Genomic DNA, 26,701 nt, shown 5'->3' with positions numbered 1-26,701 from the left:
GCGCGTATGCGGAAACGACGTGCCTAATAATAGGCGACACGTTTACCGTCGACACTTATTGGGTAGCTTACTTACGAGATATATTTTGGAAGTAATAGGATTGACATTATAAAATGTATTTTATATCTTATGTTTAAGAAGGAAGTTATATATACAATTATTGGTTGAAGTATGCTTCTCGAATTTTGCTAAAAATTTATATAAATATGTATTTCGATATTTAATTAAAGGCGTTTAAAAGACATATCAACGGACAAGAATGCTTTATTTTCGATAGAAAAGGAATTATGCTTTTCCCCTTTTTTTTCTTATAACTTGTAACGTGTGAGTGCGATAAAAAAGTAGGGTTCTATAGTATATTAAAATACATTAGTGATTATCTCAATCCAAGTACAAAATTCACGACATTGTTGAATTTTTTAATTGTTAATTAATATTTATAGATGTACTAGATCATTAGTCTTACTGCAATGAATAGTATATATATCTTGTTCCCGAAATTTTTTGTAACATGAAAATTTTCTCTTTTTCAGTATTTCTTCTAATATCTACACAATAATAAATAATAACTTAAAAACTTTTTCTATTGTTATTCTATTGTTATTTATATAGTGTAATGTAACATAATATACTACATTTTTATTGGTCCTTGTACATTTATTGAAAATTGTACAGTGTCTGAATCTTTGTGATCGACTGTACATACATATACATATATATCTAATACTTGCATTTTAAATAATTAAGCATTTAGAAATGAATTCCTTCGATAGTAATTTTGCGTTACTCAAATATCCATTTGATATTTAATTGTATTCGTTAAAAAATTCATCATTACTATTGTCGCTATTAATTCTGTGTTCCTCCTGTAAGGGTTAAAGTTGCATGAACGTGTAACAAATTTGGTAACAAATACATCTTAGATTATAAGCACGCGCATCAGTTCCTAACCTAGCTTTTATACGCTGGGTGACAAATATATCACTGTAATTAGAAGTACTTGATACGATATTCTGAGATCTTTTTGAGTGTAGAAATTTTTAAGAAATTAAATTATTTCATAAAATTACCAATCAATAATATATGAATATATATGAATGTATTTACAAAACAGGTGGTACACGTGGTTTGTGGATCCATAATTAATAAAATTATACAATTTAAAATTTTTCCAGAGTTTCTTTATATCAAGATGAATTTAATTCTTGATTTGCAAGAACTTATGATTCTTGTAATAGAAAAATAAATTAGTTGACACAAGTATTAAATAGCGCTTTAATGGTTTACTGTTTGATTTCAGACATCAACATCACAAAGATCATGGAAGTTGATAGTGAAATTGAATGAGAATTCGTTTCGTCGAAAAGTGGAATTTACAGCGTAAGACGACAAGTGAACTGATAGCAGTAAAAAAGAAGAAAATAAAGAACTGAACGTATCGTTGTTGAAAATTGATAAAATTAGTTAAAAGGACAGAAAGGGGCTTAGGAACGAAAAGGATTACACGAGGGGAGAGTATCGGAAAGCGAGTGTACACATTCGTGGATTGCGTAATAAAAAGGGAGAGAGAGAGAGTGAAAAAGAAAAAAACTCAGTGTGTTTGTAAATAAGAGTTATTTTTCGTATGAGGGAAAAGGAGCTACATCGACGTCGAAACGAGGAGAAACGAGTGAGAAGACGTTTAAAAGTCCTTCAACGAAAGAAGGTTCGGAGGACTTTCTCTCTCTCTCTCTCTCTCTCTCTCTTAGAAGGATATACGAAGGTGATAAAACACTGGTAACAGAGGATAAGAAAGAGGTGAATGAAGGAGAAAGAAATACAGTGTCACAATTATTATCGAGCCTTTTTTCTATAGCCTTCATTCAAAATCAATCGTGTTTCTTCCACTTCTAGAAGAATATTATTCGCGAAGAGTGACTAGTTTAGATTTGAAAAGACTGAAAAAATTTTCACGGGAAGCAAGAGAGAGAGAGAGAGAGAGAGAAAGAGAGAGAGAGAGAGAGTGAGCGTATAAACGGAAGTAATATAAGAAAAAAGAAAGAGACCGTGAAAAAGAACACCTGGAAAAGAAGGGCTGAAAAGAAAGAAAGAAGAGAAAAAGAGAAGTGTGTGGTGAAGAAGGGAAAGGGGGAAAGAGTGCACGCTCTGAAGCGGTATTGAGAGGGCTGGCGTGCCCCATGTTGTGAGCGTCTGAAGACTGCCGGGGGCAGAAGTGAAAGGGTGGGAGGGAGGGAAGGGTAAGGGTGCCGCTGGTATGGAGTATGGAAGCGGCGGGGGCGGAGGCGGTGGGGGCCGTGGGGGTGTCCAACCACCCTCCGCAGGTGCGAGGGGTATGGCGGGAACAGACACTACTGATGCTGCATGGCACAAACACGAACAAATGATCCTTATGGAATCGAGACATAAGCAACAATGTAAGTATACACACCAAAATTATGATATTCTTCTTTTTTTCATTCTTTCATCCTTTAGATTTGTGAATCTCTTTCAGGAATATAAATTTAATGGACACTGATTTATTTATCTATAGTTCGAATACAATTTATGTAAACTGAATTTTTGTGTTACCTCTGTTTTACATTTGTCAGAAATTACGGATATTTCGAATGTCTATTTACTATTATAAAATTTTATTACAATTAATGTTTTTTCCTTTTGATATACTATATCTATATTACGATACATTGAATAACAATGATAGTTTATGTGTTATATGAAAATGTAAAATATTGATATTTTATGACAGGACATGACTTGAGAAGTCAGTAGTTCTTGTATGTAGAAACACGTGTTGCTTCGCAGCAGTGCCATTCTATTACAAGATTCACTAAGATTTTAATTTATTAGATTTTAAAATGATAACAAATACTTATCCTTGGTAGTCGATGCAACTTTAAATGAAATAAATAATAATAAGAAATACTTAAAATATTACAATTCTATTAGAAATGTTAATCGATGATTTAAATTTTTAAAGTTGCACTCCTGTCTCTCCTTTTATTTAAATTCATGATGGATGCTAACTACAAAATACGTTCTAGTTAGTATAATTAACATGCGATGAAATTTTCATGAACATTCATACATTCATATATTTACATTCTAGTGTACTTGATTACTGTATCGTAAATGACGTGTATCGTTTTATTTTTTCGAGTACGTTTCACTGTTCGCATTTAAATACAATGACAAAGTCGAATATTATATTGAAATAATTTCTATAAGAAAATTTTAACTAATACTTAATTATCATTTATAATGGTAATAACATACGATTTATGTATATTTGAGAAATATCTATACTTTAGACAAGAACATTAGGGTTAGATTATAGGCTTACACGGTAGGAAATATTTAAAATCTACGCGCAGTTGACTTTTGTACAACGTGGATTTTTGTGTTTAAAAATTTTGAATTGGACGTCTGTTTATTTCGAATTAATTTATTCAGCTCGTCATAACATAACGTCATAGCTCTGTTTATCTAAGAAAACACAGAATAAGTCCTTTTTATTCGTTGTAGCAATTATTCATATTTCCGTTGCTACCAAAAAAAACCATAAGAGATGTGTTATACATTACGTGTATAGTATAGTCTCTGCAATAAATACACAGTAATAATGATATATACAATAGTACACGAAATAAGGATTCTTATCGACAATAGGTTATTGGCGTTATTAGCATTCCAAACTTTCACTGTCACTTTCACAGTCTCTATTCAAAGATCTGCTGTATATAAAAATAATGTACATCTGTAGAAGAGTTAGTTCTTCCAATTGAGTAAACGAATGAACCCTTTCACTATCACCGTTTAAGGGGTAGATTATTATTCACAGTCCAAGTTTCGGTTTGAAAATTGTTTTGACCAAATATTTAATATTGTATTCAACATGAAATTCATATTTGATTTTATGTAGGGATATCTAAAACGGACGATTTGAATAACTGTCTAGTAGAAAAAAATTCATCAGACCAAACTTTCTTGGTTTTCAGGGAGCATGACCTGATGTTAATAGCTTTTTCATAGATGGAAGTATAATGAATATCAAGGTCAGCTTCACTTTTTTAAATGAAATGGTAAATTTTTCAACTTATCTCTTGATAGAGTGTTTTAAGATGAAGTGTTTTAAGATTCGAGGTCGTTCAAGGCCAGGTCGGATTGGAAATAAATTACTTCAAGACACTGATCAAACACTTCGGCGATTTACATTGTTAGTATGTACAAGTGTTCAAAGTGATGATATTGATCATTGATACATGCTCTAAAACGTTGCAATGCGGATAACATATGACGAATTTCATTTGAATCAATCGCAGAGCAAGCTCATCTTATGTGCTCTTTTATATGCAGTCTTTGATTATTGGTATGTTACTATATTCTTGCTGTACTCGCTTAATTAGTCTCACAAATGAAAATCTAAAGCTGTTAAGTCAAAAAGGGACCGTGCGAGCCATTTGTTCGTTCAAAAATTCCGTAACATTTCGTGCAGAATGAGCAAGGTATCTATCTTGCTGGATTGTCGTATGTTGAGTGAAATGATTCTGTTCTTGTAATAAGTATGTCCTTGTAATAATTCTGACGAAAAGATTGTTAAGGTTCACTCGTATTAAGACTATTTAACGTTCCATCGATAGAATATGGACCAATTATTTAATTACTAACAAGTTCTCAGCAGACATATGCAGACCAAGATCTTTGCCTGTCCACTTCTTTTAGCCACCGAGGATTATCTATTGACCAATAGCGCATGTCGTGTAAATTAATTAATTTCCTCGTGTAAATGTGGTTTCATCCATAAACGAAATTTTAGTCAGACGTGTATCATCGTTTTGCAATTTTCATAAGCCCTGTTCGCATAATTATAAATGAGTTTGAAATTCATTTTTACTTAACTGTTAGCGAAGTGAAATGTGGAAAAGGTGAAAATTGAAACGAAGTATCTTACAAAATATTACTTCATCAACTGTTTCCATTTTCGCCTTCTAGTTATCTTATACTAACATGTGGATTTCGTGTTACAGCTGCTAAAATGTTTATAGCGCTTCTATCATAAGTCGTTTGTTGCGTCTTCTGTTACCCACGCTTTCGCTTTCATGAAAAATTTCTATAACGCTTGAAAAGACAAAACGTAAGGGTCTGACACGATCGAGAAATCTTTCAGTACACAAACGCACTGTCTGTCTCATAACTTTACGACATTCATCATAAATATAAACCATATTTACTTTCCGCGTTTTTGTATAACGCATTTTGGAAAATTGTGTACTACAAAACCCCGCTCTTTAGTCGCTAGCATATTTCAAGCTAATACATTGATAATAACATTCACGGATACACATGAAGACACGAAAGTATTCGATTGGTATCTTAAAGCAATTTATTTTCCATTCCTATTTGATCTTAAAGAATCTTTAATGATCTTCAACTATAGGTCATTCTACTTAAACACACAGGTTCTTCTACCTAAAATGCTATATCACAAAGTATGTGAAAAACATATCATCCCATATAAAAAAGTGACATTGACCTTAATATCCAAGTATGAAAAAATCCACTAATATCAAATTATGCCTACCTCGAAACCAAGCAAGAACAAAGATCTGATGCATATTTTTCTACTATCAAAAGTAATTCAGATGGTCTATTGTTTTATCCTGTAACTGTATAATATTTTTGCAATTTATGAAAATATAATTTATTTTAAGTAGTAACAATTATAGTACTATAGTAACAGTTGTAACAATATTATAGAACTTTATATTAATTTTATATTCATAATTATGATTTACATATAAATCAAAATCTTTGTAAAATTTTAGTTAATAAGTGGTTTTAATAATACATAGAAGTCTTTCGAAATAAATATGTTTGATAAAATTGATTAAGAAAATTTTCGATATTTATTGTGATCTGAGAATTTTGAATTGAAAATATGTTGCAATTTTGTACAATTTAATTAGAGAAATCATAAAGAATAATACGATGTGTTTGATCTTAAATTGTATTGGCGTGATATGCGTAGATAGAAATTCACCTTAATTAAATAAATTGAAATTTTACTCCAAAATTTTGTTTCTTGTTTTCTTATATTCTAAATCGATATACCGAATGATAATTTTCACAGAGTTTATTTTGCATATAAGACGATATTAAAGCTTCAATCAGCACGTGTATTTCAAACTTTTTAAATTAGTGATTCATTCTTTCGTCTGTAATGAAAAATTGTTTTAACGAAAATCTGTATAACAAAGTGACAAGATGGACAATATTTAAAACAGAAGCTGACTGAAGTTTGCAAATTTTTACAAAAACGGCATTCGTTTGCCCACGACTTGTTCACATTTGTTCAACCAAAATTTTAGTTTGTTCACGCTTCAGAAAAAAGTTATCGCCATATTAAAAAAAGCAATGTGAAGTTGGCACCCCTAAATGCGAAGTTTCATAAAAACCAAATGGCATTCGTTTGTCCACGATTTGTTCACGTTTGACTACCTAGAATATCCATCTCTCAAAAAAGATTTATCATCCAATGGAAATTTAAAAAAACTGATAATTTTTTTTGAAGAGTGGACCAACGAGAATTTTAGTTGAACAAATGTGAACAAATCGTGGACAAACGAGTGCCGTTTAGTTTTTATAAAAATTCGTATTAGAAGTGGCAACTTCACCCTGTTCACAACAGATATATACATTGTGAATGAGAAAAGAGAAAGTCAAATTTATAAGTGGCGAGGAAACGTTGGCAATAGTATAGTGAGATCCATTTTTGAACTCGGCGACTCTCGAAAAATTCAAAGACTTTGACTAGACTGTCCGGCTGGCTACTGACTGATATATATTTTCGACTTGGCACTCTATCCCCCTAGCATCATGTCTTTGTGTTTTCGCTTTCTTCTACTTTTAACTTCATTTTATATCTTCTGATTAAAGAATCGACACTGGCAAGAGTTGAACCTGTCGGATGAAAAACAATCGTATTATTTTTCAAATGGAAATTTGGAGGTATAGGAAATTTTCCGAAGAACTAGAATATCTACGGAGATAACAAACAATATTGAAGAACATTCTACGCGTAAAGTATCACGATATGTATTCTCTTTCTTCCGTGATCTTCGTAATTAAAGAATGACGATATTATTTTGTATTTTGTTATTATTCTAGAATATAGAATTATATTCTAGAATCTAATCAAAATATGGTTATATTCGTGCAATATTTTCCGCATTATGTAAGATATTTTAATATAAGGATTAAAAGATATGTAGATAGTACATATATGTTATAGAAAGTCGTATTTTGAGGATTTATAATGTAATATGAATTAAAAATCTATAAATTAATAGTAGTGATATTTGTTATACGATATTGTGCGGATATTATTATCGTATTTAATTTTAATTTGTAGTTTAGGTGAATAGATTTTGCAAATATTCTAGGAGTTGTTTGATCTACCATTGCAAATTCTGTAACAAACAAGCTGTGTAACTGAGAATATGAATCGGTAACATATAACACATCTCTTATAATTTTTTGATAATAAGAAACATGTTAATAATTAGTATAGCAAAAGAGAGAGGTGCTGCTCTAGCCCTTTCTCAATACGCAATAGATACTGCTGCTGTGAGCTGAATAAGCAGACTCTAAAAAGTTTTCGAAATTTGTCAAGAAAATACATATAACTGGAAAGTGTATTGTTCATATGACAATTACGTTTTGTTTGTAGTATCAGTCAGGTTTGATTGAAATTCGATATACATAATCAAGTTACATAAAGGTAAAGAATCGGTGTTTATTATTATGTAAAAGTACAATTGCATAAACTCATTTTGTTAAAGAGCAAAGTATAAGATTTATGTAAATTAATAATGATTAAATGTGATCTATAGGAATTAGTTTATTGTATGATCTAATGAGAATCCATTGTTGTAATTAATCTTTAGACTAATAATCAATGTACGATACCTATATTGATATCTGATGATGTCTGAAAAAAGATTGACTTATTTTTTAAGAATTACTTTCGCTTTCAAACAATTAATATGATAGAACATAAATCTTGAGTATCTGCAACATAAGTTATATTGATAATCATTAAACATTTGACATGATAATCTTCGTCTAACAATCATTTTATTTATCTAATCGCGGTTGAAAGGGACAGAATTTGTCAGAATTTTTATTAAAAAAACAATATATTTAATATGGGAATGTAATTTAAGAGTAATCAAAAAGAAATTAGTAATAACAAATGCATTTAATAAAGTAATTGGGTTTTACCTTGAATATAGATCTTATATATTTTTGACAATACTATAAAAATTGATTGAATTTATATAAGGTACATATTAATTCATTAAATAAAAGAGAAAATTATCATTATCATGTTCAATGTTTCTTTTTAAGTTTTTATTATTATTCTCTAATGTAATTAATAAAAGCTTATATGCATGAGTCTTAATCACGTACTCATTGACAGATACTTTAACTATATCATCAAATATGTTGCATGCAAAACTTATTGTTATCCGTTTCTGCCTTCATTTAATGTTATTTGAGCTTTAATTTTGTGTTACGTTATCATTATGACTTTTCGTTTCCAGTAATCACAATGATATTACATATTACATATAGTACCATTCTGTAACATAGGAAAATTTCTGTGTAAAAATATTATATAATTCAGAAGATTTATGATGAATATTATATACGTAGACATGAATAAGAGAAGATAATAAAGTGAAGGAAGGAGATAAGGTTAGAAATATATATTAAATTTATATATTTATTAGTTATATTTAAAACACATGCTAGATAAAGCGTAATTCTCGTTAAATCTTAATGCGTTATGTGTTTTTTTAAAATAAATGATTATATGGATGATATATATTGAGTTAATAATGTGTATGTGTGATAATTAAATTTAACAGTATCATATATCTGTTTTTGCATCGAAAATTAAATGATGAAACATAGATACATAAATTCGAAATATTGCAATGTATTAGGAAATTTGAAATATCATACATATTCAAATAAAACCTTTAATATTAAAGTTCTCGAATGTGTCGCAAATATATACACTATATAACTTAAACAGAACTATAAGGATATGATTATATGCAACCTAAATACGTAAAGCACAGAAGTACGTGAAGCCTGCGAGCGACAGGTAGCAGATGTAAATAAGTTTGGATGAACGATACCAACGTATCATTTCACATTGTTTTTCTTCCAGTTAAGTCAAGAAATATCGAATTTGATTATCCAATTAACTGGTTCCGCTCGTGTATCCATTGTTGATTCGCGAAAGAAGGGGGTGGGGGGATTTGATAGCAATCGATGCGTAATATACTCTCTCATTTGTTCGTATGGAAATACAAGGTAAAAAACCAGCATCAAAAGGAGAAGTAAAATGAATAACTGATAGAAGTCGCGGTCACCTGATTTCAAGGCGACGCACTGTCTTTCTCTCGGTCGTCCTCGATACTTTCTATTATAGCCTATGGTGTTGATATACAGACGGAGGCCCTGTTCTCGAAGGGCTACTCTCTCTCTTTTTACATTTTCCGTCTCATTCTTTGGACGCAACACGCGCCGGTATAGAAGACAGACCAGCCAGTCGGTCGGCGGTTACTCCACCCCCGTGCGACACGATCAATACGCGACTCTCCTCTTTTGCTATCGTGCTCACCCCCTATCTCATTCACATATACACGCGGCAGCGTGCGCTCGTGGACGCGCGCGCGCGCCCCAACTTTCTCGTTTCCCTCTCCCATTCCTTTTCTCTTTCCATGCAGATCGTACAGGCAGAGCTCCGTAGTCAGTAACGGTAACAGCAAGAGCGAGCAACACCATCGGCAACAGCACCAGAAGCGCTCAACTGTTCGTTTTGAAGCTGTCTTTCTGTTGCTATGCTGGCTGCCCTTATCCTCTCTTCTGTTTTCTCTACTCTCCCATCTCCTTCCTCCGGTCGAGCTCTTTCCGTGCGCTGTCATCCTACAGGACAGAGATCCTGCGTCGCCTCGCTCTCCGCGTTATTCTTTTCCGTCGTTCCTTGCCAAACGATTATCCAAAACTACTTTTTTCTTTCTCCTCTTTTCGTTTCTCATTTTTATTTCATTTCAATCTGTTCCTTTTATCGTTTTTGTTTATCTTTTGCTAACCTTTATGTTTTCACAGGTATACTCATTGTTTTTATTGTAATCTCTCGGAGGAGCTGTGCAAAAATTGATTTTTTATTTTCTTCCTAACAGGTTCGATATATCTCTGTTTCTTTTCTTCCTTTTACCTGTACTGTTCTTTTTCGCTTATATATATTTCTGCATTCTGGAAAACATTTCGCCCACCTTCACGTATCTCTTTCTTTTCGTCATTTTATGCTTATTTTAGGCGTGACAATCTTGATGCCGATACGTTGTCAAAATACAAACGCAGTGTTCTAGAAGAGAGAAAAGTAAAATGACATTCAGTGGTGGTGGAAGTATTTTACTTTCGCAGTTTGTATTTAGTCGGTAAATGTACTTTTCTATGATCTGTATAGTTTTGTAGAAGTGTGTGTATGAGACAAAACACGCGTAGACATACATATATCCGGACAGCAAAACAGGTTGCATATTTTAAGAATGTATATGGTGTGTAGAGATTAAAATCTAGATTTTATAACTTCTATTTTAACAATTGCAAAACTATCTCATCTTTCAAACTTCAAATATACAAAATAGATTTTTTCCATTTTTAGCTGTTATCTTAAATTGTGAACCTCATTACATTTGTTTATTCATTATTTTATTATAGTTGAAAAGTGGATAACACACAAAAAACGATTCCACTTTTTTTGCTTCATAATATCCAGTGACACTCGTGATATCAATTATCAATCAGATTGGGCAAAGACAGAAGGTTACACTTCTATATTAAAGATCGATTTAAACTTTGATTTTAATTCAAAATAGCAAGACTTGATTATCGAATGTAAATTGCTTATAATATTTCAATTTTTTGCTTCAGACAACTTTCAATACAACTATACTGTTAACAGGGAGAACAGTGTATATTGATGCACACATATATGTGACAATAGTGATCACGCAGTGATCACTGATGTATATGTGCACAAAAAATCATAAAGGAAAGAGTTAAAGGGAAATCAAAATACTTATTTGATCACAAAAAGTTTTAGTGTTCTATAGAAAGAGTTAATTATAAGAATAAGAATATTAATTACGATATATGAAATATCTTTTAATGAAAGCACAATTTTAAATGTAGATATTCCGCTCTCATTTTTAAGGAAATTAATCTCCAACAAGATCATTTACCTGCATTTTACGTAATAAGAAATTCATCCATTTATAAAAAGCCTTATAGTCTTACACAAACATGTCTCTCATTGAAGAATGCTTATAGTGAAACGGTGCGCTAACGATGCAATTATCTGTGCAGCGGTACCGTTTCCGCAATATATTTTAATACAGGAAACTTATTTGTTTTTTACGATAACAGTACAGCAGAATTTATAACTACTGTGTTGTCCCATGTATATACATATATCATATATATAATATTGTGCAATACAATTTAATAATTGTATTCGTAATGTATCAATTATGCTACATTAATATTATTTAAATATTATCATTTACGTCGGAAACATTTAAAGTTCGCAAAATAAATTAACTTTTAAAATATTCGCTCGGTTTATGGAGATCATAACATTTTGCATCTCATTTACAATTTCATGTGCACACTCTTATTTCTTCTTTTCTAAATATTATAAAAACTTCGTTTCTATGGATATAAAACGAAGAGAAATTAAATCTTCGAATTAGTGTTTGATAAATAGCGTAACGTGTATACTATTTGTGCTAATTCTTTGTATTATTTAATTCCCTAAATACCTTTAAATGTATCTAAATCATTAATATCACTAAAATCACTATTGTTCAAAGAATAGTAGTCATTTTTGTTTGCTTTCTTAAATTTAATTTTTATCTGCTTAGTATACTCAGATTTTTTATATAATTCATAACTTAATAATTCAAATTTTTTAATTATTAAATCACTGTAATAAAAAGAAGAGCGTTTTCATTATAGTTTTTAACGGAATACATATACTTTCATTTCTTAACTTTCATCTGGCATCGTTGAGACATTTGATTTTAATTTGTATTCTGTGTCTTATGTAATAAATGTTATTTATGATTTTTATCATGCAAAACATAGCATATAGATTAAAATAAAGTACTTTTAAATAAAGTAACTGAATCCAAACTAATATAGATTATTTACGATCTAATTGAAAATTAATCGTATTGAATCAGTACTTTTTTTGTATAGTAGCTATTATTAATTTGATTACATCTCAACTCTTTATGAACAAATGATAGTGTTATAAAGTTAATAATGTCATAGAAAAATTGCGCAAAAGTTACCAACATTTTGTTCAACCTATTCGAAAGAGGTGATCGTTTGTCAGACGTCAATGACCGATTATGATTTCTTATATCTTATTTTATAATCGACCATACCTTTTACATCTTACATCCATGTTAAAACTTCTTTCGAACTTGGCGATGCTTATATTTCACTTGTGATGCATACCTCAGTTTTTATAAGAGGGTTATCGCCTACTCTAAAGCAGTTACTCAATAAAAAAATATACATATGTATTTTGTTCATGAAAATATGTTGGCTGTGTACACGTCCAATAAGCATATTTACCTATGCTGTTTCAATATTAGCCTCAAGTATAATAGTGTGTACGTAATACCGAATAGTTTGTACGTACATTAAAACTGCGCTAGTGATTTTAAATATGATAGATCAAAGTTTGCGTTTGCTCATTTACTAGGTCATTTATAAATTAATGTAATATAAACCTATACAAACATTAAGATGAATAATTTAAATAAAATTTAAATAAAATTGGGAGGAGTTTATTAAGGAAAGAAAGTAAAGTTCTTTGAATTATGTTTTTTTAAGTTTCTAATTTAATTATCGAATTATCTCTCACAATTATCAATCGAGAAATTCGAAATGATATATATAATGTACTTCGAACGTACAATTTTTATATTTGAGCACGTTCGAAGAAGTAAATTAGCGAAACAATAAGTTACCTTTATTACAATAACACATTTAATATTTTGGAAGCATTAAATATTAAGATCAAAAGATTACGATTAAATACCGTACTCGTACCATACTCGTACCAAACAAGCAGTTGCGTTATGTCGTCGTCGTCGTCGTCGTCGTCGTCGTCGTCGTCGTTGTCGTTGTCGTCGTTGTCGTTGTCGTTGTCGTTGTCGTTGTCGTTGTCGTTGTCGTTGTCGTTGTCGTTGTCGTTGTCGTTGTCGTTGTCGTTGTCGTTGTCGTCATTGTTGTTGTTGTCGTCGTTGTCGTCGTCATCGTTGTCGTTGTCGTTGTCGTCGTCGTCGTCGGTAACAGAACACGATTCGACCCTTACACAAAGATTCTCACCACGTGGGGCTGCGATAAATACTCAAGCCACCCGGTAAGCTCAATTGAAGCAATCAAACGGAGGGGCATCGTTCAAATTGTTTTATTTTTTCGAAACTGTTATAGTTTGCTCTATATTGATCTATTAAATATTACTAAAAATTCATCTATGAATAGATACCATAAAAAGTCAATTACTTAATAACATATAATTTATTACTATTAATTTGTAAACAATTGATCAATAATTTTATATAAAAATGAAAAACGTATATTTTCACAAGCTTTTTTGATTAAATTATTATTTTATTTTTATTTAAGTTAATAACATGTGGTATTAACTCGGATTAAACTAAATATATGATCTATTATGAACTTCAAAGTTATGTAACATTGTAATTACTAGTATGTTTTATACTAAGACTACGTATTATATTTAATGTAATTTTCATTAATAATAGTTCTGTTGTACGATGCATTGATGCACTTTATCTTGTTTCGCAAATTACATACATCTTTTAATAACAAATAAATTGTAACAAAGTACTCTTTTTCCTTCATCTAATTGCTTGTATTTATAAAAATATTTCTTTTCATCTCTTACACTATTACTTGTTTATAAAATAATTTCAGAAAATTGTCATATAATATAGAATGCAATTTTTACATGACAGTTATCACAAAATATCTCATTTATTCAACAAAGATTGTGACTGGTAGTAGCTACTTGAGAAAGACTAGGTGGTGTACATTTACGAATACTCTCTAGGGGCAGTTTTAGAGAATGGTTGTATATGGGTGAAAGTCAGTCTATATCAAGAAACATGAATGAAGCGGAATGCGTGCTAGTTATCGCACGACCTATGTCAGTCTTCGTGACCTCGTTGCGTGGATTCTCAATCACATGTACTGTAACATTGTACATACGAGCTGTGTATACCGTGACTAAACTACTTTTAAGTGAACTTTCGTCTTTAGTATCAAATACTAATTAAATACCAACGATTTTAATATCAAAAGAAGATTTTAAAATCGATAATTTATACCTTAGGTCTTAAAAGAAGGGAGTAGATATGATTGTATCGTATGTATTGTATGAGAAATTAATCTCATTGTAACGATTGATCTGTTTACATTTTAATTCTAAATTATGATCGTCAACGATCAGATTCGAATTCTCTTATTTAGATAGTTTCAATTTATAACTAGAGGAATTAGTATTCATCATTCAACGAATGACTCGCAAAATTAATTTATTAAGTAATTAAATACTTTAATATTTATTTCCTGCCAATTAGAGTAGGAGAAATATTAAGGCAAGTTATATAGCTATGTCGATCGATAGCCTTTAAAAGTAATAAATAAACTAATCACCGATGATAAATATATTAATAATTAGTATTAATTTGGTAATGTTTAATTTTCAGTAAGCGGAAGGGCGGGTGCAGGCGGTGGCGGTGGTGGAGGCGGCGGCGCGCCCCTTTACGGTCGTCTGGTAGCTGAGGAGCCATTACCTCCTACAGTATGTGGGGGTGCCGGTACCGGTGGCGGTACTGGCGGGGTTCCGCAAGAAACCCCCGCGGATATACACGCTATGCAAGCTAGGATACCCCATAGGTTTCGTGATCCAGCTACGGCACCTCTTAGGAAACTCAGTGTAGATCTCATCAAAACTTACAAGCACATCAACGAGGTGAAAGATACTTTTCATTTAACAAATCGTTTATCGTTTTTCAATTATGCTTCTTTTTCTGTTCAAGTCTGTTTACTGTTATTCTTTTGATAAAATTATAAAATTATACTATCCTTGGATCTTGACTTCGATTCACAGAAGAATAGTTTGAAAATCTGTCACATCAAACATAACATGCTACTGATTTTTACAATAATTAAACATTATTGAATATTACTATTAAATAATTATTGACGTAGTTAAGGTAGTAAAAAGGTAAAAGGCTAAGAATACAAAATTTACAAGTGGGCAATTAAAATACGTATTCTGTTTCCTTTGTTTCGATTTTCAATAATAATAGTAAAAAATTCAGTAATGGATGGAAATTATATCGATAAATGATTTTTATAATAAATAATTGTTACTAACCTCTGCTCAATAGTCGTTCGTTTACATTAGATTTATTCGGTGTGTTTAGAGCACAAATAATCAATATTCAAATATATTTGCCTTTAATATTATGTGCAAATTAATTGGTTATCTTTATCGTACCCCTTCCATCTTCCTCCACGTCTTTCACAGTATACCCACCTCTTCCTCTGCTTTGTCTCATCTACGCACGTAACTTCTTTAACTACATACTTACCTACATACTTATTTATTCATCTTCTTTTCTCTCCTAGCTGACCATTCTTTTGTTAAACATAAAGACATAATTAATGGCTTCGTTGGTAACCTATAGTAATACTTTCATTGTTTTTTTCTTTTATAAAAGAAATAATAGCAAATGGTTTGTAAACATTTAGAATCTAAAACAGTTTTAATTTATATTTTTATTAATATAAACATTTTTGTATAATTTTTATTAATATAAACAAGATCGTACATCACTAAGTAAAATAATGAAAATGTTATAAGCAAAAGATCATTTAATTTTGGATGGAAAACAAATAATAACAGATAAACTTGCGATTTATATGTATCTCTTATAATAAAAATTATAGTGCCTTCAAAATTCTCAAATATTTTCTATAACATTGTAAAAAAAGATACGAAAATATCCTACATTCTTCTAAAGACAGTCCAAGATTCTATTTCTTTCTTTCTTCATTCTTCTATGTCTTCAATGAAGTTCGTCGGAAACTTTTCATTCTATCAATAATTTATTGATTATTATATTATAATAATTACCCAATTAATCTATTGAGAGATAATTTACAATAATATGATAGCATAACGTAATAATATAATAATATCATATGCAATACAACATTATTATAGTGTTTTATACTTCTACTTTTCTTTGATGCTAAACATATATATTTATTTTCTTGACAAACCTTACATTTAACTCAACTACTAACTTTTTATCTTTATTTTGTACAGCTTATTTCTATTTGTTTGTTTCTGCCTTTATCATTAAAAATACTATTGTGATATAAAATATTGATAAAAGAAACCTGTCAAATGCATTAATGAATAAAAAGTGCAGAAGAATTAAATCAGTGTTCTGTGCTTCTTCAAATTTTTAAATTCTTTTTATAATAATATTCATACAATAAGTCTTCATTAATTTTTATCTTGCACTTATCTCTTTTATGGAATAATTTTATCTTCCTTAATTATATCTTGTCACTTACAAGTTATGTCTTTCAATTTCTTTATCCTTATTTTATCTTTACTTGGATTTGACTAACTCCACGTTTTGTTTATGCTATATTTTTTTTCATTTTATTTTTTGCTTAATCCATTCTACCATTAGAAAAAATTGAATACTAACTAATCCATGTATGAGAAAGGATGGAAAAACCAACAAAAGCATTTGAAAATAAAATAAAAATACTTTGTGCATAAAATATATTATAATACTTGCATTTATTTGAAAACTAATAATTTTTATTTGAATTCTGACTCTGTTTAATAATCAAATTATTATAAAATAAGATATCCTTTTAATATTTAAAAAAATTTTTAATAGTTTATATTGTCTAATGTAACATTTTATAACCTGTAATATATAATTTTGTGTATGTATATAATTTTCTGCTTCATTAATTTGCTCGTTTTTTTCATAGGTTTATTATGCTAAGAAAAAGAGAAGGGCGCAACAGATGCAAGGAGAAGATGGTTCCCATAAAAAAGAAAGAAAATTGTACAACGATGGTTGGGATGACGATAATCATGATTATATTATCAAGAATGGGGAAAAGTTCCTCGATCGTTATGAGATCGATTCGCTAATAGGTAATAATGCTCTAGACTATAAAGATGCTCGGCTATGTTCTATTCTATTAAATATGAGTCATTTATAACGAGGAATCCGTTATTAATATTATATAACAACAGAACTGGAAAAATTACAGAAGAGTGTTATATAAAAATAATGTACAAAGTATCTCTGAGAAAAGTAACCTTCTTAAGTAAAATGGGAGAAGAGGGAAAACAATGTAAAAGATATTCTCATAATGCTAAATACCTGTAGCTAATAGATAAATGTAGAAAATTTTCAATGTGGTTATATATAAGCGTATTCTTTTATGCAAAGTTAAATTTACGAAAATCATTGACTTATTCTTAATATATGTACTATTTTCAGCAATATTATTTGTAATTATAGTACAATCCTACAACTAATTTTAGAATTTATTTGGATAAACTTATTGTTTTATTACATTATATGTACCATTGTAAATATTAGTGCTTTTAATCATTTCTTTAATGCTTATCTTCTTAAATATGAGTATTTTAAATATTTCTGAGACATTTTTCTCTATTTTATCTGTAATACATTTAGTAATATCTAATTATGTACATCTTTTAAGAAGACTGTTTCCTTTAGCAATACTCTATATGAATATCAAAGATTTAAATATCTAGTTAAATTAAATAGTTAAATACAATCTTTAATATATATCTTTATGAGTGGTAAAGTACGATAAATATAATTTTTATGACATGAAATATTTGCATTTTATAGGTAAAGGCAGTTTTGGCCAAGTAGTAAAAGCGTTTGATCATGAAGAACAAACGCAAGTGGCAATAAAAATTATCAAGAACAAAAAACCTTTTCTAAATCAAGCGCAAATCGAAGTGAGGCTATTAGAAATGATGAACAGGGCGGATACCGACAACAAATATTATATAGGTTGGTTATTGTATTTTATAATTAGATATATATATATACGTACTACTTAAATCAAATTATTTATAATTACTTCATAATTCAAATTTTTTAATTACAGTTAAACTAAAAAGGCATTTTATGTGGCGGAATCATTTATGTCTGGTATTTGAACTGTTATCGTATAATCTATATGATCTACTTAGAAATACGAATTTTCGAGGAGTGTCGTTGAACTTAACAAGGAAGTTTGCACAGCAACTGTGTACTGCCCTTTTGTTCCTGTCTACACCGGAATTGAACATCATTCACTGTGATCTGAAACCTGAAAACATACTTTTGTGCAATCCCAAACGAAGTGCGATAAAAATAGTGGATTTTGGTAGTTCATGTCAACTTGGACAAAGGGTGAATATCTGACGGCATAGCATAATTTGATAATATCCAGAAACTAATTGTTGTTAATATTACTCGTAGATATACCAGTATATTCAATCCAGGTTTTACCGGTCTCCTGAAGTCTTATTAGGAATACCTTATGACCTTGCGATAGACATGTGGAGTCTAGGATGTATTTTAGTTGAAATGCATACAGGAGAACCTCTGTTCAGTGGGGCCAATGAGGTAGCAATTATAACTTATTAAGTTATATTATTAACTTATTGAACTCTCACCTATGATGTAATTTGATTGCAGAGTATTTTAGTATTAATTTATTTCATGCGTTATAATATATTTAATATATAATTATTTAATCTACAATACATAATTGTTTTTCATTGCAACATTATAATGTACGTAATTCTTATTGAAAAGTAAGTATTTTTTATTTATTATTCATCTTTTTCTTTCACAGGTCGATCAGATGAATAAAATTGTAGAAGTACTAGGAATGCCACCGAAACATATATTGGACCAAGCGCATAAAGCGCGGAAATACTTTGACAAAGTCCCCACGGATGGCTCGTATGTGCTGAAAAAGTCAAAGGATGGTAAAAAGTACAAACCTCCTGGTACAAGACGCTTACATGATATCTTAGGTGTCGAAAGCGGAGGCCCTGGTGGTAGAAGGATAGGTGAACCTGGTCATTCAATTTCCGATTACCTCAAATTCAAAGACTTGATCCTGCGAATGTTAGACTTTGATCCGAAAACAAGAGTGACACCGTATTATGCACTTCAGCACAATTTCTTTAAGCGTACAGCCGACGAGGGGACCAACACAAATATTGCTGCTGCCAACAGTGCTAACACGAGCCCGGCAGTGGTATCGATGAGCCAAGATCATGGTAAGTTACTAAAACTTCATAATGCATAAAGCAGCATTTTTTGCTTACTGGGTCGTTTTACACGCGTGAAGGATAAAGATGTTTTCCTTTAAATCTGGTATTTTTTTTACCTGTTACCATTGGTTTTAAATCATAATTTAAGCAGTTTGTATATAATACAGTTATTCTACTTTCAGTAAGATTTTTAATCATCTTCACTCGTTAAGTTGTCCTACACTGATAAATAAAATAAAATTAGATAAACTACACTGGTAAATAAAATGAACTAAATTTTAGTAAAATAAATCATGTGATAATATATAAATAAAAAATTTTAGGTGGATAATTTAATTTTTTTACATCAATTTTAAATAAAGTTATATTTGATATTTCTTTATTTAGAATAAATCTAAATCTACTAATAGATTTCTGTTTATTTAATAAACGCACGTGCTGTTTACAATATAAAATGTGTAATAATTACATGGATTATGCAAATAATCGCAAAGAAACTATATATCGCTTAAAAAGTACACAGTTTCAGTAAATATACAGTTGACATTCTGGCTATACGTTAAATTTATAACTTTGTTAATTAATTATTTTAACTTATAAAAAAATTTGTACAATCTTATGATTGAAAATTTGTCTGATTGTTTCTACTTGCTTTTCATATAATGTATAGCAACTTTTGTCTTATACAGCTAAAATGTACTTCTTTATATAAATATATAAAATCTATAAATCTATATAAAATCTAATTGAAGTAACATACATATAAACATGTTTTTTAATTCAGTGTTTATAATTTAACATCCAATTGAGTTCAAGCTTCTGCGATAATTTAGAAATATTATACATATCTAAAAGTTAATGAATTAGAGCAATACAGTGACTCTCTTGTGTTGAACTTTTTAAGGAACTGCGGCATTGTATTGAAGATTTAGGCAGGCTTTAATTTGTGCAGAAAATAAGACATTTGCTTATATAGTTACATATTTCATAATAAATAAAAATTATTTATGAAATAAATAAAAGATTGGCACTTATAAAGTATAATTATTTATATTTATTAAAAATTTGTTTAAATAGAAGAACTGTTTTAATAATTACATTTTAGTAGAGATATAAATCATAATATAATATCAGTGAATATCAACATAAAATGTATATTTGTCTGATATATTTTATTTTCTGCGCAAACTAAACGATACTTGTTGTTGCCCGTAGATATGATGGGGGGACAGTACGTGGCTCGATGACTGTCGTATCCGCGGGGCGGCGACGACCTGTCCTAGGCCCCAACCCTAATCTTACTTACTAACATAAGTAAGTTCTGTCTAACAAACAATCCTACAAGCTAAAAGACTAACAATGTCCCTGATAATCATATCCTGACCTCGGATGTAATATACGAAGCCTTGCTTGCTTGAATAAAAGAACTTGCACTTCTGATTTTTTTAAATATGAGAGACGGATTCATATTGATTGCCCGTGTCTCTGTTCTTCGATACAGTGTACTCTTATAAGTTTTATATTTATTATCATAAATTCTATTATTTAAATTATTATATTATTATGAAATACATTAGATTTTAAAAGCAGTAAATATTAAATAGTATTCTAAGAATATGTTCTTTGTAATGTTTATATCCACAGTTATGAGAAATGCAAGTATAACAAATAACAATAATTTATGTATGACATATATTTTATTGCATATATATTTTTTTTATTAATTCTTTCGTTTTCAGAGAACATATTCTTGTTAAAAGTAATTCAATTTGCATATCTGTATTAAGTTTTTATTCTGTAGAGCAACTACTTCATTGTCTTGTAATTTATTTCATGCATGCTTTAACTGCTTGCATATAGCATGCGAAGTGCATCTTCATCGTATAACGAAACATTAAATTCCGTTGTTGCAGTAAACATTTTATTGATCTGCACATTTATCGTTTTACATTCATTTTTTTTAGTATGATTTCTTCTTTCTGACTTGTACATTCTTACCTGAAAGCGACTATCTAAATGTTCATTAAAATGGTTTATATAGTTAATGTATAACTAATTGTAATTTTATGTACGCATATAGTGTCCTAAAAAGTACATATTTCTAAATAATAAGGAATCATAGAATACAAAGGAAGACGATTTTAAAGAGTAGCGTAACAATACTTTTTTAATTAATTGCACTTTACCATGAATGAATAACTACAATATTTAGTTGGTTTTAATTTAGTCTAACTTATTTAATCACTTATGTAACATAAATCAAAATACATTACATAAAATATTAATGTAATAACATTAAGAAAGCTTTTTTATCGGCTTCTTATTAAAATTGTCCTTTAAATGTAACAGTATCTAATTATAAAATCTAATAAAAAGAGCAGTTATAACATTATTAATACAATAGTAATATGTCATTAAAAACACAAAAAACATATTACTTTTTTCACTTTATAAATTTATTTTTACCTCATAAGTTTATCATATTTATTCTGATATAGCTAGCAAATAACAGATAATATAAATGTATTTATAGAATACTTTATATAAAATAGAAATTATATGAAATAACAATTTCGTAAAAGACGCAACTCTTAGAAATCGTCTTTCTAATTTTATGTATATGAATCATAATTTTGGTAAAATATGTTTAAACTTGTTACATTTTCGATTGACCCGAAACAAAGATGAACAGTTGGTTATTGCTTAGATATCGATCATTGATCAGTCGGTATCGGTATATTTAGATATCAATGAAATCTAAATCAGAACTGTTGACTATACGAGAGGAAAACGAAACGTTAAGTTCAATGCCTGGAATGTATCCCCGTAGTATTTTGAAAACTTTTTTATTTGTTTTAACTTTCTTATAGTGACATTCTATAGTAAGAGATAGTAATCCATTGGATGATCTTTGCATTAGTGTGAAAATGATTAATCTGTTTATCTAAGGTTGTGTTTTCTTAATGTCCCAGGACTGGTAACCATGTCAGGACAGGGAAGCAACAACAGTGGCAATCCGATGCAAGTATCAAGTCTCCCTGGTGGCTATCAGCCAATGGAGTGCGAGTCATCACCTCGTCATTTGGGGAATCGACGCGTTGTTACAACAAACTATCCGTCAACTTCGGCCACTGGGGTGTCTGCATCCGGCCCGATGTCCATGCAATCTGTAGACAGTTCCCTGATACAAAGCTCTCTTGGATCGTATAATAGCCTAATTCTCCCTGGTATACCCCATCTGCCTGCGATGATGACCTCACCGATGATTCAGCAGCAGAACTTTTACAATTACGGTTATTCAACGACTGATACGCACGGAATAGTCAGACAACCGTCGACAGTCTCAACCGGCAAACAAAGAGACCCAGAAAGGGAAGACAGTCCTATGGTTGGAGTATGCGTCCAGCAGAGTCCAGTTGCTATTCACTGAAACGAAACAGAATAAAAAGGAACTACGGCGATGGCCAATTACACATACTATCGTCGCGTTAGCGGTACCGTCAAAAATATATATTAGGTGATTATATATACTGTATATACGAAGTTCATGACGATACCGTAAAACCTATCGTACTGTTTATGAAAAAAAAGAAAAGAAAAAGAGGGAAATGAGAACGGGCAGTAGGAAATTTGAAGTCCTTCCCCGTTGCATTGCTTTGCATTTCGTCGTTTTATTGGTTATAAGAAATAATTTGAGACAAAAGCACTACAAATATAGTATTGCTGCGTAAACGTGTTGAAAAAATAAGAGTACATTAGTAAGAGTACATTGCTTCAAACTAACAACTTAAAACAAAAACGAAACATAAAAGACAGGTTAACAAAGCAATTCATCATACAAGAAATTCTTCGTTCGTTTATGAGAAAAGGAGATTTTAAAAATATATGAGTGGCTTCTTTAAAAACAAAAAGATGGGGGGAGGGGAAGAAAAAAAGAAAAAGAATGAGAAATATTCAGTTGAAAAATAGAAATACGAAGGAATGCAAAGGAAAACATGAGGGAAACTTCCTTTTTCCATTTTGTCTTTCTCTTCTTAGTTTTTTTTATTTATCTATCTTAAGAAGCCGACTGGTCTTACATTGGGCACGGATATACCGCGTCCGGCACAGAAGCTTATGATACTTTGCTTATGAGCACGGACAGACAAACATGGTCTAGTGAGGATGAACCCAGCTGGCCTCTCGGGTCCTGCCCGATTCTGCAAACACTCCAAATGCTTTAGTCGCGTGCAAACGTCGTTAATAAATTTTGGCACCCAAACTGTGTGGCCTAGAGAGCGAAAAAGTGATAATTACTATTATTAAAAATGCATTAAACAGAAGGAAAAATAAGAATTACCAGTGTAAGCATATACTCCAATAGAGTTTTATACACAATGTCACGAATATAAACGGTTTAGCAAGTAATTGCTAGCAAACAGTCGCGTCAAATGCTAGTTATTTGTACAATATACATAGATAAATGATAAGAGTGCAGCTTTAGGATTTAGCTTTTAAGTGTGAAAGAGGAGAACACTGACATTGTAAACTCGACTCTTTTATTTACTTTGATGAATAGAAAAGAGGACGTTGCAAACGTCAGTTTGTTACCGACGAAGGACTTTAAACAAACGAGGTTTGCATGATTTAACAACAATACATATTTATACAGAAGACAGTAATAAGAAAGTTAAAAGGCAGTATACACATAAGATCAAGATCGATATAATCATACAAAAACCTAGATACTTTATAATAAACGATACGCGCGTACTCATATACATATGTTTCCAATGGCAGTCGTAATTGATTTTTGCCGTTTCACTTTGGTAATAGTAATGTTATTTATATTATATTAATATACCTTCAGCATAAGTTTATAATCGTTTTCTGGCACTTGCACATTTCTTTTCAAGTTCTGATAATTGTATCGATCGATATGGTCCTTCTAATGAATTTCTCTTATTTTTTCATATTTGGTTCTAGAGTACCGACAACTAGGAACGTAAATTTCGATGCCAGAATGCGAAATATTAAATACAAACAAATTGTGTCAATAACGATAAGATAATATAAAACAAGACACGACGAACGATGTAAATTTTCGATACTTATTAATAACATATACTGCAACAAATAATTCTTGAGATATTTTGCATGTTTCTATTCTTTGTTGTGGCATATACATTAAACAGGTTGATTTTTAAAATTATTTTACGATATTTTATTGACCGTTTTGTATTATTTTACAGAAACTAAATATACATTCGAATGATACTTTAATATTTTATTGTATGCAGTATGCCAGCTTCTTATCGGCTTATTCGAAGCATGTGATTATATAATTTTAACATTGTTTATTCAGGTTTTTAATATTTTGTTTTTAATAACACTGATTTTGAATATTTTTCATTCACAATATTATAATTTACATGAAAGGAGCTTAACTTAAAATATGCATCGTTTTCTCGAGGAAATTTTTTCTGTACACCTCAAGAGAATTTCAAACTTACATTAATTTCCTTATTTTCTATTATACGAATTTATGAAAGAGAATGAAATGTTTGAATTTTCGAGAATTGCTTGTTTAGATAGGCTGCTTAGAATCCTGCATTTTTTAAATATTTGCATTGTGAAGATTTGCCGATAGACGTAATGACTCGCGAAACGACATTCGTTCGAATTCATAGATTTCTACCATCAAGTACTAAAAAATTTATATTAGTATTTTTACTTCGCCCTAATGTATGACGATCATTGCTTATGTTATGTTAACTTTAAAAGGTATAACGAATTTCTGTTTTAAGTGGAATAAATGAGAAATGATAAACGCAATGGTGTAAATTCGATCTAAAATTATAATTACTAACAACCATGAAGTTATTCTTAAATTTCTATGTTAGCGAGAAACATTTTGCCGTGACGATATCTCTCAACTTTATAAAGAGAGTATGGAAGAGGGAAAGCGAGAAAAAACGAAAATGTGTGTGTGTGCGTGCATACGCGCGCGCGCGCGCGTGTGTGTGTGTGCGTGTGTAGTACGTGCGTCGTGCGTGCGCGTGTATGTGTATGAGAAAGAGAGAGAGAGAGCAAGGGAGAGAATGATTTTTCAAACAGAAAACATTGTTTGTCAGATTTAGTCAAGATTTTTCATGACAATTTCTGACATTTCGATAATCTTGTTGAACGGCAAAAATCAGTACGCTCTATAAACGTAGACAAAATGTGTGATGATTCCACACATGCCCTCTTCCGAATTCACGTTATTATGTATTGTGCTCATCAGTCCTCCAAAGAACTAGAATTCCTATTCCTTCTTCTCTTCTTTTCTCTCTTTTTTTTTTACTTATGTATTTTGGTACGAGGAAAGTTCACTTTTGATAAAATTGTAGCACAAGAAACTGTATTATAGGAAAATGTCGTCTTCTAAGTCCTTTTTTCGTTAAAAGGAAACGAGGAAAGATTTAGAAGAGGTTGACTTTTGAGCACAATGCAGTTTTTTCCAACGTATCATCGAAGCATTTTCTCATCTGACAGTTATTAATTTTTACCAAAACGATTACCATTACTTTGATTAGATAAAAGATAAAGTGATTGATTGTATCCTATCACTTACTAGTAAATTTAGTAGAGTTGCCGCTTGTAAAAAAAGGCGATGATCGTTACATAAAATTGAAATTCAAATTCGTTCAATATTTACAATGAAAAAGAAGGGGAAATGTTTTAAATGTGTGCAATTTCACTAATTACTATGGAGATCTTTAAAAAATACTCGGAAGAGTGGTGTCGATTATTCGAAAAAGAAAAAAATTGGTGAAACAAAAGAAGTATATGTCGGATAACAAATGAAATTGACAAATTTTCGTTAGAAAGTGGAATTCATATATTATACAACAATAGATTCATTTCAAACGCGCCAATTAATTTTTCATATAAAAACTTTTTACACAGAGAATACGTTTCAAAATATTTTCATATTTTTCCATTTGTAACGTATATGTTTCTTATAGTTTTTGTACCCCGAAAAAATTTGTCCACTCAACAATTGTCGCAAAATGTAGAGTATTTATGCCAATTAGCAAACAACAGAGTTGTATACATTTAAATAGTATAAGAACCGATCACGATTCGTGTTTCAAATAATTTTAATTGAATAAAATTTAATTAATTCACTGTCGATATATC

General features: G+C 30.4%; 1 protein-coding gene across 7 annotated transcripts in view; it reads left to right on the top strand.

The window, feature by feature from the left end:
- Positions 1-26,100, top strand: part of LOC117237793 (serine/threonine-protein kinase minibrain) — a 32,679-nt gene extending 6,579 nt beyond the window's left edge. For 6 of the 7 annotated variants that reach the window (XM_033502133.1, XM_033502138.1, XM_033502136.1 and 3 more), the window contains exons 3-10: positions 1,301-2,414; positions 14,889-15,154; positions 17,209-17,377; positions 18,111-18,278; positions 18,376-18,662; positions 18,732-18,878; positions 19,111-19,543; positions 22,510-25,351. In XM_033502133.1, coding sequence (XP_033358024.1) covers positions 2,255-2,414; positions 14,889-15,154; positions 17,209-17,377; positions 18,111-18,278; positions 18,376-18,662; positions 18,732-18,878; positions 19,111-19,543; positions 22,510-22,967 — 2,088 coding nt within the window. In that variant the 5' untranslated portion in view covers positions 1,301-2,254 and the 3' untranslated portion in view covers positions 22,968-25,351. Of the gene's footprint in view, positions 1-1,300; positions 2,415-10,332; positions 10,515-14,888; positions 15,155-17,208; positions 17,378-18,110; positions 18,279-18,375; positions 18,663-18,731; positions 18,879-19,110; positions 19,544-22,509 lie in introns of those variants that run through there. The other variant, XM_033502139.1, reaches the window with a different exon arrangement.
- The last annotated feature ends 601 nt before the right edge of the window (positions 26,101-26,701 follow it).

The sequence above is a fragment of the Bombus vosnesenskii genome, unplaced genomic scaffold, assembly GCF_011952255.1.
Source record: "Bombus vosnesenskii isolate JDL3184/JDL3185 unplaced genomic scaffold, Bvos_JDL3184-5_v1.1 scf7180000013403, whole genome shotgun sequence".
In the NCBI taxonomy this organism is placed as follows: Eukaryota; Metazoa; Arthropoda; class Insecta; order Hymenoptera; family Apidae; genus Bombus; species Bombus vosnesenskii.
This window is presented reverse-complemented; position numbering and strand designations above follow the sequence as displayed.